At 43.8% G+C, this 12,475-nt stretch overlaps 1 protein-coding gene across 5 annotated transcripts in view; it reads left to right on the top strand.

Annotated features, from left to right (window-relative positions):
* The first annotated feature begins 813 nt into the window (after positions 1-813).
* The window catches only part of dpp8 (dipeptidyl peptidase 8), a 28,783-nt gene continuing 17,121 nt past the window's right edge, over positions 814-12,475 (top strand). Inside the window, exons 1-11 of one of the 5 annotated variants that reach the window (XM_033050628.1) lie at positions 814-858; positions 2,406-2,675; positions 3,478-3,590; positions 3,675-3,848; positions 6,512-6,680; positions 7,573-7,683; positions 9,220-9,348; positions 10,279-10,340; positions 10,423-10,523; positions 11,601-11,778; positions 11,938-12,097. In XM_033050628.1, coding sequence (XP_032906519.1) covers positions 2,417-2,675; positions 3,478-3,590; positions 3,675-3,848; positions 6,512-6,680; positions 7,573-7,683; positions 9,220-9,348; positions 10,279-10,340; positions 10,423-10,523; positions 11,601-11,778; positions 11,938-12,097 — 1,456 coding nt within the window. In that variant the 5' untranslated portion in view covers positions 814-858; positions 2,406-2,416. The other 4 variants (XM_033050627.1, XR_004416887.1, XR_004416886.1 and 1 more) reach the window with 4 other exon arrangements.

Here is a 12,475-nt window from a genome sequence, read left to right as displayed (position 1 = left end):
ATGCTGCTTCACCCAAAAGGACACAAAGTGCTGGAGTAACTCAGCAGGTTAGGCAACATCTCCGGAGAAAATGAATATTAGGTCATAAAAGAGACATTTTGGGTCTTTTTCTTCGACGTAAACCAGCATCCGCAGTTCCTTCCTATACATTGGTAGTTGAGGCATGTACAATAACAACATTCAAAAGACATTAGGACAGGTACATGGATAGGAAAAGTTGAGAGGGATGTGGGTCAAACGCGGGCAAATGAGACTACCTTAGATGGAGCATCTTGGTTGGCATGGACGAGCGGGGCCGAAGGGTCTGTTTCCTTGCTGTTTCGGGAGTTAAATTAGGTGGTGCTGATGTGTGAAGTCCAGCAGCTGCAGTAACAGCCCGGAGCCTGCGGGAGGGGCTAATGGGCGGAGGAGTCGGGTGACCAGAGGTGGCGCTGATGAGTGAACTCCGGCGGCTGCAGTTACAGCTAAAGCCTGTGGGTGGCGGAGAAGTCGGCTGACCAGAGGTGGCGCTGATGAGTGAACTGGGGGCGGCTGCAGTAACAGCCGCAGCCTGTGGGTGGCGGAGAAGTCGGCTGACCAGAGGTGGCGCTGATGAGTGAACTGGGGGCGGCTGCAGTAACAGCCGCAGCCTGCGGGTGGCGGAGGTGGCGCTGATGAGTGAACTCCGGCGGCTGCAGTGGTAGCGGCCTGTGGGCGTGCGGGCGGCGGAGGAGTCTGGCCGGGGGCGGCGCTGTTGGCGGAGGGCGGGGCCGGATCCGCGGGGCGGGGATCGCCCCTCGCCCCCCGTTTGTTGACGTCGGGGAACGGAAGTGCAAGAGGGGCCCGGAAGCGAGAGAGCGAGGGAGGCGCGCAGTGCGGGTGAGGATGGAGCGGACGCCGCGTTTGTTCTCCCGCTTCAGCCGCCGAGCAGCAGCAACGACGCGCTCAATACATTCTGACCCTTGTCTTTTACCCCCCACCCCGGGGCAGAGCCCTCCCTCCCTGGATGCGCGGCATTCACTCCCTGCCCGCACGTCGAACCTGCATTTGTGTAGCGCCGGCACCGTCCCTCTGCAGGGATCATGAGGGGGAGGAGTCTGACCTCACAGGTTTAATCACAGGCATTGAGTGTTTAAGGGTCAGCGAGTCGTTGCCGCAGCTTTGCTTAGGCCTGTTGCATTCTGTGTGTCGTGTGCAGTTCTGGTTTCCCCATTAACAGGAAGGGTGGGGGAGGCTTTGGAAAAAGGTGCAGAGGAGGGAGGTTCGTCGGGAAGAAGATATACACAAAACGCTGCAGTCACTCAGCGGGGCCAGGCAGCATCTCTGGAAGAAAACAGGATGGGTGATGTTTCGGGTCGGGACCCTCTTCAGACTGAAAGTATAGGGTGGGTGGGGGAGAGTTTGCAGGCGAGAAAAGATCAGGGCCAGCCACAAATGCCTGAATGATCAAAGGTACACAAAATTGCTGGGGAAACTCAGCGGGTGCAGCAGCATCTATGGAGCGAAGGAAATAGGCAACGTTTCGGGCCGAACCCCTTCTTCAGACCCTGGATGATGCCTGGATTAGAGGGTGTAAGCTATAATGAGAGGTTGTACAGACTTGGAGTGTTTTCTCAGGAATGCTGGAGGTTGCAGCGAGGTCAGATACAAGTATATACATTTAGGAGAGACATAGACAAGGTAGACGGAACCTGAAGAAGGGTCTCAACCCATAACGTCACCTACTCCTTTTCTCCAGCGATGCTGCCTGATCTGCTGAGCTCCTCCAGTTTTTTTGTGTCTATCCTTGGATTTAAACAGCATATGCAGTTCCTTCCTACACATTTTTTTTACTGCAGGGCGGAAGCGTTAAGGACTAGAGGGATAGATGTATGGTGAGAAGTGGGAAGTTTAAAGATATGGGGGGCAAGTTTTATTTTACACTGTTGTGTGGGGTGGTGTTGGAGGCAGATAGATAATGGTGTTCAAAAAGATTTTAGACAGGTACATGGATATGCAGGGAATGGAGACATAGGGATCATGTGTAGACAAATGAGATTAGTTTAGCTTGGCATCATGTTGGGCATGGACATTGTGAGCTGAAGGGACTGTTTCTGTGTTGTACTTATGCTCCAAAATCCATCAATTATTCAGCCTTTATATCTCAAATCCAAAAAAATCAATGTGAGATTGCCTCAAATGATGGAACCTATCACAGTTCTAATTGCAAGACCTGGAACGTCATAGGAAAACCAGCGAGTGGTACAGTTTCTGCGCCAGATTACTTCCAATGTTGTGCATTATGTGTGGAGTGAGGAATAATCTAGAGGCATGCATTAATCTCAACAGCACGCCACTCTACAGTAGTGCTGCTGTTGTTGGGGTAGCACACCTTAGGGGCAGTATCTCTGTGTTTTTATACTTCTTTCTCTGTCCTTATCTTTTAGGAGGGGTGTTGATGGCTGCAGCAATGGAAACCGAACAACCAAATATTGAGGTTTTTGAAACAGCTTCTGCCAATGCCACTGCGGATGTTGAAGGGTGCGAGGCGTTTGAACCGTACTACGTGGAGCGGTACACGTGGAGCCGCCTCCGCAAATTAATCACGGACAGCAGGAAACTGCATGGGCACATGATGGCAAAAACCCCCCATGATTTTTATTTTGTAAAGAAAAATGACCCCGAAGGTCCTCAATCAGATCGTCTCTATTATCTTGGTGAGTTCCTTCTGTTTCTCAATTGTACCCAGTCTGCAGTATTAATTGTTTCGATTAGAGACACAGCATGGAAACAGGCCCTACGGCCCAGAGTCCACACCGGCCATTGATCACCCGTACACTAGTTCTATGCTTGTCTTTGAAATGTGGGAGTAAACTGGAGAACCCAGAGAAAATACAGGGCACATGTACTAACTCCATACTGATAACAACCACAGTCAGGATCACACCCAGGTCCCTGGCGCTGTGAGGCAGCGACTATACCATTGCTCTACCGTGTCACCCTCGCCGCGCCACTCTGCTGTTACATTTCAATTCTAAAGGCTCGTAGTCGCTTTAGAATCATCTGGATCAGTCTGTTTTGTGACTGGATGTATCCATTGCTGAACAAACTCAAGTCAAGTTTTATTTGTCACTTGCACATAAAGTGCAAGTGAAATGAATTTGCCAGCAGCAGTACAATAAAAAAGAACACACAATACACAATAAAAATTGAACACAAACATTTTAACTTTCCTTCGTGAGAGAAAGAATGCTACTTTCTTGAGGAACAACCACATTGATGGGACAACAAAGAAGGCGCACCAACGTCAGACTGATCAGTATGAACAAGGGTTCCAACCCAAAAGTCACCTTTTCATGGTCTCCAGAGATGCTGCCTGACCCGTTAAGTTACTCACTCCAGCGCTTTGCAACTTTGTAAGGGCTGATAATCTATAATTTGTTGATCTGAAGAGTTCTTGTAATATTACCGTCCCTTGACCTGGAGGATAATGGATTTAAGTGTGTGATTCTCTTCCAGCTATGTCAAATGAAAACCGGGAAAATACCTTGTTCTACTCGGATATTCCTCAAATTATCAACAAGGATGCTGCCCACTTGCTCACGTGGACTCCACTGCTGGACTATTTTCAGGTATGGGGGATCGAGTTTGTGTCTTTCATTTTACTTATTGCTCAATAAGGGAAACTAAGTGCGCTTTTAACATTTATTACCCAGTCTATTCCTGATTACGGAATATACTATCGTGAAGAGGAGCTGTTAAGGGAGAGGAAAAGAATCGGGACGATTGGGATCGCCTCCTACGACTTCCACCAAGAGAGTGGGATGTTTCTATTCCAGGCGAGCAACAGCATTTACTACACGACGGACGGCAGCAGCAGCGGCTTCACCGTGAGTCTGCTCTCAAGTTTGAGCTACTTTTCTCTTCTTTTCCATTCCCTGAGCTGATATAATTTGGGGAATAAGAGGGCAGATAAAGATAATTTTTGTGTTCTGACTAATTGATCCCCCAGTCAGTGTGACTGAATAAAACTGAATCTGGTCATTATTTGCGAGTGGAAGCAGGCGTTGCAATATGCCAACACTTCAAAAGCAGTGATTGAACTCTGACATGCTTAGGGGTGTTCTGCAACTGAACGAAAGGCCTTGTATAAATGCAAATCATTTTTATTTCACTTAGAAAATAGTAATATTGCCAAAGGCTGATTCGCTCTCTAGCCTAACTTCCCCGTGGGAAAGCTTGTGACTTCTCGCAGTATCCAAGTCTTTTTTTCCCTAAAATCCCTCAGCTGGGTGATCTTTTTAGCATGTTTAACATCGGACATGCTTTAAAGCTGTATATCCATCAGTTTTCTTGTTAGTTTGACCAGGCCGTGTTCTGATCAGCATCTGTTCAACGGGTCACCTAAAATCTATTCTGCTTGCCGAGCTACCCATATTGCTTCTAAATTGATAACTAGTTCACACTTGCATTCTTCGTAGACTAATTCTAGCAAAATGCTCCCCATATAATGTCATTGAGAATCATTCTGTTTACATTGTATGGAATTGTATATTGCCTGAAAAATTGAGATGCCAGCGTCCGGGTTAGAGTTAATGAGTGGCCAAGCACAGTTTACAAGTTCCAGTAAACAGCGCTATTTTCTATTCTATGTAGAAGTGTATTGGCATTTCTTTGTTGCTGGGTTAGAATCGTGGGAACTGTCTAGTATCACTGTGGGAGTACTGACTGAAGGACTGCTCAGCACATTCTAATCAAGGAGAGTTAAGGATAGACACACAATGCTGGAGTAACTCAGCGGGACAGGCAGCATCTCTGGAGAGAAGGAATGTGTGACGTTTAGGGTCGAGACCCTTCTTCAGACTGGTTAAGGATAGGATAGGTACTGAACATTGACCTTGCCATGAACAAGGCCTGGATAGAGTGAATATGGAGAGGATGTTTCCACAAGTGGGAGGATATACGACCAGAATAAAAGGATGTACCTTTAGATAGGAGAAACAGACATAGAAAATAGGTGCAGGAGGAGGCCATTCGGCCCTTCGAGCCAGCACTGTCATTCATTGTGATCATGGCTGATCGGCCCAAATCAATAACCCGTGCCTGCCTTCTCCCCATATCCCTTGATTCAACTAGCCCCTAGAGCTCTATCTAACTCTCTCTTAAATCCATCCAGTGATTTTTGAGATGAGGAATTTTTTTTAGCCAGAGCATGGTGAATCTGTGGAATTCGTCAATGCATATTTTTAAGGCAGAGATTGACAGATTCTTGTCAGGAGAAAGCAGGAGAATGGGGTTAAGAGGGAAAGATAGACCAGCTATGATTGAAGTTTCAGGGTGAGCTTATTCTTGATCTGAGTTGCATATAGTGCAGCAACATTAGATTAAGGAATTGGTATTTTACTGCTTTTTGCTATGTAAGAATTGAGAGATTTTGTTCCATGTGATTAAAGGCGTGAGACCATGGTAGATATTATAATGGTTTTGCAGCTAGATCAGGTTTATTTTCACAGATTTATTACGACATTTAGTTTAGAGACACCGCGTGGAAACAGGCCCTTCGGCCCACTGACCATGCCAACCACCAATCCCTGCGCACTATCACTATCATACACACACTAAGGACAATTTACAATTATACCAAGCCAATTAACCTACAAACCTGTATGTCTTTGGAGTGTGGGAGGTGTTACAATGGAACAGGTTCAAGGATCTGACTCGTAGAACAGAAAAAGGCTCACTCGTCTCTTTAGTTACAAATCATTTTATTGACGAGAGGACAAAAGCAATACGTCTTGGTATGCGTGGACTCCCTCTCCCTCTCCCTCTCACTCCTCCCCACCCCCTCCATCCACGGTGCTGATCGGGACTCAGCCCGTCAGTGAAAACCCTCTCATGCATAAACCTATGGCTTCCTGGCGCCTGTCTTTATACAGGTAAGAAATCAGCCGTTTAAATAACCGCCGGCAAGTCCTGGCCAATAGCATTACTCTCAAATTCAAACTCAAACCAAAGGCAGGGACTGCATCCGAGTGAGCCCCCCCCGGTTTGGGAACAAAGCGCCATCAGCCGCAGACTGGCGCGTAAAGCAATACACAGCGCTACAGACTTGCCACGCAAAGCAATGCACACAGCGCTGCCGGTTTGGCGGGCAAAGGTATAAACGGAGCGCTGTCAGCTTTGCGCTATGGGTTCTAAATATAGCGCTACCGGCCCCAGACACCGCCCATAGTCGGGATCGAACCCGAGTCTCTAGAGCTGCAAGGCCGCAACTGTACCACTGCGTCACTGTGCCGCACAAGTCATAACAATGAGGCATAACAATCCGGTTATATTTGATATGATAGTACAGCGTTCAATTGAAATCAAGATCAGGTAAAGTTCACTGTTAAACAAGAAGATTTTAAACCAGAGCAAAGTCCTAAAATTCCACTAAAGGACAAAGATAGTTGTTTTACCGTTGAGCTGCCTGTTATGCAGTAAAGAAATCATTTATACGAGAGGTTTGAGGAGGTGCGATGATCAATGATGCCTTGACTGTTTTATTTTATAGAATGAACCGAAAAATCCTTCACAGGTCAAGACCAGCTGCCCGAACATCAGGATGGATCCCAAAATATGTCCCGCTGATTCAATCTGGATTTCCTTCATCCACAGCAATGATTTGTGGATTTCTAATATTGAGTCAGGAGAGGAAAGGCGGCTGACTTTTGCACATAAAGGTATTTCTGAGAATCGCGCAAAACATTGCATTGACTTGAACTTGTCTTCACGATGGTGTCTGAGGTTTGTTCCGATAGTCTTCAGTTCACAGTCACGGAGTCACAGCATGGAATCAGGCCCTTTGGCCCATCTTGCCAAAGCTGAGCAACATGCCCCAACTGCACTTCTCCAACCTGCCTATGTTTGGCCCAAATCCCTCTAAACCTATTCTATCCATGTACCTGTCCAAATGTTTTTTAAACGTTGTGATTGTACCTGCCTCAATTTCTTCCTCCAGCAGCTCTTTCCATATACCTACAACCTTTTGTGTGTAAAAAAAAAAAATTGTCCCTCAAGTTCTTATTTAATTTTTGTCACCACCTTAAACCCATGTCCTCTGGCTCTTGATTCCCCCAACTCTGGGTAAAAGACTGTATCTAGTCTATATATTCCTCTCATGATCTTATATACCTCTATGGGATCAACCCTCATCCTCCTGCACTCCAAGGAATAAATTCTTAGCCTGCTCAACCTCTCCCGTTAGCTCAGGCCCTCGAGTCCTGGTAACATCTTTGCAATAGCTCCCAGTGTACACTCTAGTGCTTCTGCCAATAACGTAGTTTGCCTTATTTATTTAAAGTACTTTGCAGCAAAAGGATATTAAAAGTATCTACCCATATAAATATATTCATGAGGTTTGTTAGTTTAAAAAATATATATCTGCCATGTTCCCACTTTGATCATTAAAGAATCTTTATAATCGCACAGGAGAGATATCAACAAACAAATTACTCTCTGCTTTTGGAGAAACCAACAAATTATGCAGCTTCATAAATTTTCTTATTCTATTTCAGATTTTTACAACAAAAAAAAAAGTTCTAATATTTGCCTTCCTATCCTTCTGTATTGAAGGCTTGCCTAACCTGGAGGACAATCCAAAGTCTGCAGGAATCTCCAGTTTTGTGCTCCAGGAGGAGTTTGACCGGTACACCGGGTACTGGTGGTGTCCTTTGGCTGAGGACAGTAAGTATGTCCACTATCACATGGTTCAATGTGTACTCAATTAAACAATCCTCTTATGCTAAAGTCAACATCTTTCCATTGCTGCACATACTAATGAGCCAATATTGAGCTGACATTTGAGTTGGGAGAGGACAGGCGGCTGACCTTTGCATATAAAGGTATTGCTGAGAGTCTTGCCAAACGTTGCATCAACTTGATCTTGTCTTCATGGTTTTGTCAGAGGTCTGTTCTAATAGTCTTCAGTTCGCAGTCATGGAGTCATACCGTGTGGAAACAGGCCCTTCAACATGCTCTTGAACCAATTGTAGCAGAGAGACATTGGTTAAATTTGCAGGCGTTGTTACAGTAGCTGGTCCCATGGCAGGGCTCTGCTTCTCCAGAGTCGGGGGAGAAAGTCAGCCTTGTTCCTCCACTTCGGGCTCCTTCTCAGTAATCCCAATGTTATTGTCCAGCAGTACACAAAGTCCAAGCAATTGAATAATATATAGGAAATCTGCCATCACTCATGAAACTGGCCAATTTCTGTGCCTTCCACCACAGTGATGAATGCTGTGGTGGATGTTTGTGTTAAATTTTTATTGTGTTTGTGTGTTCTTTATCATTGTACCGCTGCTGACAAATTCATTTCACTTGCACTTTATGTGCAATGTGACGAATAAAACTGATTGTATTGTATTGTATTGTAGAAGGATAAAGAGCATTTATGTCTGCAAATATATTGTGTAACTTCAACATCTCCTGCGTAAACTGCTTTGTGGACCGTCGAGCAGTGAGCGCAGTTCATCATTGTGTTGGACAATAAGGATTACATTTATACAATTCCATTGGGTGTAATACAATGCCCCAAGTTTCTTCCTGGAAATTTCTTCCTGTCTGAATAGTAAGGAACTATTCAGACAGTCGCTCAAATGTTTTTTCAAAAACATTATTTTTATTAAGAATATCTTAATAAAAGATGTAGAAATGCCTAGAGGTTAAAGAGGGGAATTGCGTGCAATGGGTCCAGGCAGTGGAGGCATGTGTTGGCAAAGGAGCGGTTGCAACTGAGAATGGGCTACTGGGCAGATTTGGAGGAGAACAGATGTTGTAATGTTGTGGGGTCGAAAGGTGAGGCATTTGGAAATGGCACATTATTACCTTGGCTACCTGTAAGTGAAATTGTTAGGTTTAATAATACACAGACTATTTCATATAATGCTAGTGGCTTACTTGGTTAACTTTATAACTCGGGTCAAAACTACAGACCTATAAGTTTGTCACATAGCAACAAATTGAACTCTGCATGTCACCAAGTAATGATTATGAGCTTGTGTCTATTTCACTGTATCGTTTCTCTGTAATACGGTGATGATCTCAATGATAATTCTCAAATACATGTGTTATAGATCTAATACTGACAGTCACATGGAAGGAGATATATGATTAATGTGAACACCAATGAGATAGATTTGATTTGTCTCCCTCTTCCCATAAAGTCAAATATCAAACTTGTTACTTTAGCACTTGATTTGATGTTGTTGTTGATTCTTTTTGCAGCCCCAGATGGGGAAAAGATTCTTAGGATACTTTACGAAGAGAATGACGAGTCAAATGTTGAAATTATCCATGTAACCTCGCCCATGCTTGAGACACGAAGGTGTGATTCATACCGGTACCCACGGACAGGTGAGATATTTGATTTTCTGCACATGGTTTTAATTAATGTGAACCCTCTGTGATGACAGGTATAAAAGTGCGCTAGAGATGCATCACTATAAATGTACCAATTCCTTGCATGGTTTGACAAGGAATGTTCTGGATGGTGCACAGATGTGAGGCAGAGTTTGATGTACCTCAACTAAAATTAAGGATTTGCATCTTATTTGAGTATGAATTATCTCCACGCATTATTTACGAACTGTCTGGTTTGGATTTCAAGCTTTGAATAGTGGCTATCTTACCGGACGGTTATCTGGAGACATGATTCAAATCCCATGATGGGATCCTGGGAATATTAATTAATCTCCTAGGATTGACGGTGAAAATTCTCCGTTGACACAAAACCCCATCTGATACGTGCTATACATGCTGTATGTTGACTGGAACACCCTGCCCAACTGTTGTAGCATTGTGTTCATCACGGATTGTATTGACTCATCGTGCTCTTGTCATGGATGCCAAGTTCCAATTAGGAATGTCAGTGAGACCAGTAAAGATCAAGATACAGGTCACAGAATAAGGGTAGTGCTAATGAATTTTTACGGCTTGATGTACGGAAAACAGAATCCGCATTGTGCTCCGCTGTTTGCATTCTCTCTATGCCTGTTGTTAGCACATCTTCCCCAGCCAACAATGGGCCATTATGGACTCCACCCTTCCCGAGGTCATCTGTTGCCGCCCTGTTTTGTTGTGGTTCCAACCCGAAAAGTCACCTTATTTTTCCAGAGATGCTGCCTGACCTGCTGTGTCTTGCAAAATGAATTAATTTCCTTTTATTAGCCCCTTTTTCTTTTGACAATTAAATATGAAATGAAGATGCATTTCTGTAACTGGATCATTGTTGAACCAGGAATTTACAAGATAGCTTATGTTTTATTCACTTTTTCAATGTTGCAGGAACACTAAATCCAAAGATAACTTTCAAGATGTCGGAAGTAACAATAAATGCCATTGGAAGGGTGAGTATTTATAATTCTCACCAAGTTTCGAACGTGTAAAGTCTAATCTAAAAGTAACCCTGGTGCTGTTTCTTTTCTGTAGATTTCGAGTGTTGTTGACAAGGAATTGGTCCAACCCTTTGAGATCCTTTTCAAAGGAACAGAATACATTGCACGGGTTGGGTGGACACGAGAAGGAAAATAGTGCGTATGTTCCTGATTAGTTGATAATTATAAAAAAAAGTCAAGAAATGTATACCTTTCAGAGTACAGATAATCTAATTTCGGATACTGTATGCCCAGCAAATGTAGATCAGTGAAATGCCCTGGCTTTGGATACCATGGTTTGGAATATTGCACAGTTGGTCTCAGATCCTTGCAGTGAGATAATGGAATCTAGTCTGAGCCTCACGTAATGAGATGCCACATGTTCAATCATGACCTATGTGTTGAAAAGCTAGATGTTTAACAGTCACACTTCAGTGACTAGTTACTTATTTGATGTATCTCTCCGATAATAGGAATTATTTTATTCCTATAACATAATGGCGACACAGTGGCACAGCTGATTGTGATGCTGCCTCACAGCGCCAGAGTGTTTGATCCTGACTTTGGGTGCTGTCTGTGTGGAGTTTGCACGTTCTCCTTGTGACTGCATCGGTTTCCTCCAGGTTTCTTCCCACATCCCAATGATGTAACGGGTTGTAGGTCAATTTGCCTGTGTAAAGTTGCCCTAGTCTGTAGGGAGTGGATGTGAAAGTGGGATAGCATAGAACTGGTGTGAACAGGTGATTAACAGTTAGCGTGGGCTAAAGGGCCTTAATCCATGCTGTATCTCTAAACTGAATTAAACAAAACTATCTTCAGAAAACATGTATTCTGTATTTGAGCCTGTAGAAGATGCATGTCCAAAGACAGTGAGTGTTCATGAGTTGTCAGGCATGGACTCACAAATACCCTGGGCATTGATTATTAAATATTCATTCACTGCTCTAAGTGTTGTTAGTAAATATTAAGCAAATAATTCCTCAGATTGGTCTACATTGCTCTGTGTTCTGACATATATATTTTGTGATTCAGAATGTTTCTGTCATTAAATTATTTGTGTTAATTTTATGCAAGTATTATGGGGTTGGAAAGATTCACCCATGGTCTCTTCTATTCAGAAAAAAAAATATTACTGATTTTCTTTCAATTGTATAAGCCCTGTTTATTTTAAAAAGAAAGCAAACTAAATATTGCCAACCTATCTGAATGTATAAAATACTGGTTTTCTCATAGTGCATGGGCCATCCTGTTGGATCGGCCCCAAACAAGGCTCCAGATCGTTCTGATCCCCCCTACTTTGTTTATCCCAGTGGTGGGTGATGCAGTGGAGCGGCAGAAGCTCATGGAATCTGTGCCTGACAATGTCACACCATTGATCATATACGAGGAAACAACTGACATTTGGATAAACGTAGGTACCAGCCTCTTCAGTTAATAAACCACCTGCTCTCATAATCAGTATTGTGGTGGAGAGATTAATGTGCATCTTTTCACCCTTTTGGGGCATGGTCTTGGTTGTGCAGCAAATGGTCACGGCGTTCAAAGTGAAGCCTTCTCCTCTTCTCTGCAGGTCCACGATATACTGCACATACTTCCTCAAACCAAGGAAGATGAGATCCAGTTCATTTTTGCCTCTGAATGTAAAACTGGCTTTCGACACCTTTACAAGATTACAACCGTCTTGGAGGAGTCCAAGTACAAGCGGTCCTGTGGGGGCTACCCCTCTCCAGGTAAGCATGCTGCAGAGACCAGAAGCCTTTCCTCAAGTTGGCTTGTGTAGCAATTATAGGGAACATGGAACATGTGCATCAATAGCGATTAGAACCTTCATTGTCCTTTTGTCGGCCAGCTATACCATGGCTGTTAACATATTCCATTATTCAGAGTATATTGTATGTAACGAAAGCTCTCTTCTGGTTATTGTGTTTTATTTAGGAATTCAAGGAATTCAATTTAGGGATTAAATTAAAAAGAGAGGTGTTTCTATAACTTCATGTTTGGATCAGATGGTCTTCCTTGTGTTTGATCTTACACACTCTTGTACTGCTGTATTTATTGGATGGAAGCCTGTGCTTCTGAAGCAACTATGAATGTTTGATCCTGAGTGA

The sequence above is a fragment of the Amblyraja radiata genome, chromosome 34 (assembly GCF_010909765.2).
Source record: "Amblyraja radiata isolate CabotCenter1 chromosome 34, sAmbRad1.1.pri, whole genome shotgun sequence".
In the NCBI taxonomy this organism is placed as follows: Eukaryota; Metazoa; Chordata; class Chondrichthyes; order Rajiformes; family Rajidae; genus Amblyraja; species Amblyraja radiata.
Note: the sequence above shows the minus strand (reverse complement) of the source record. Positions and strands in the feature narration are given on the sequence as shown.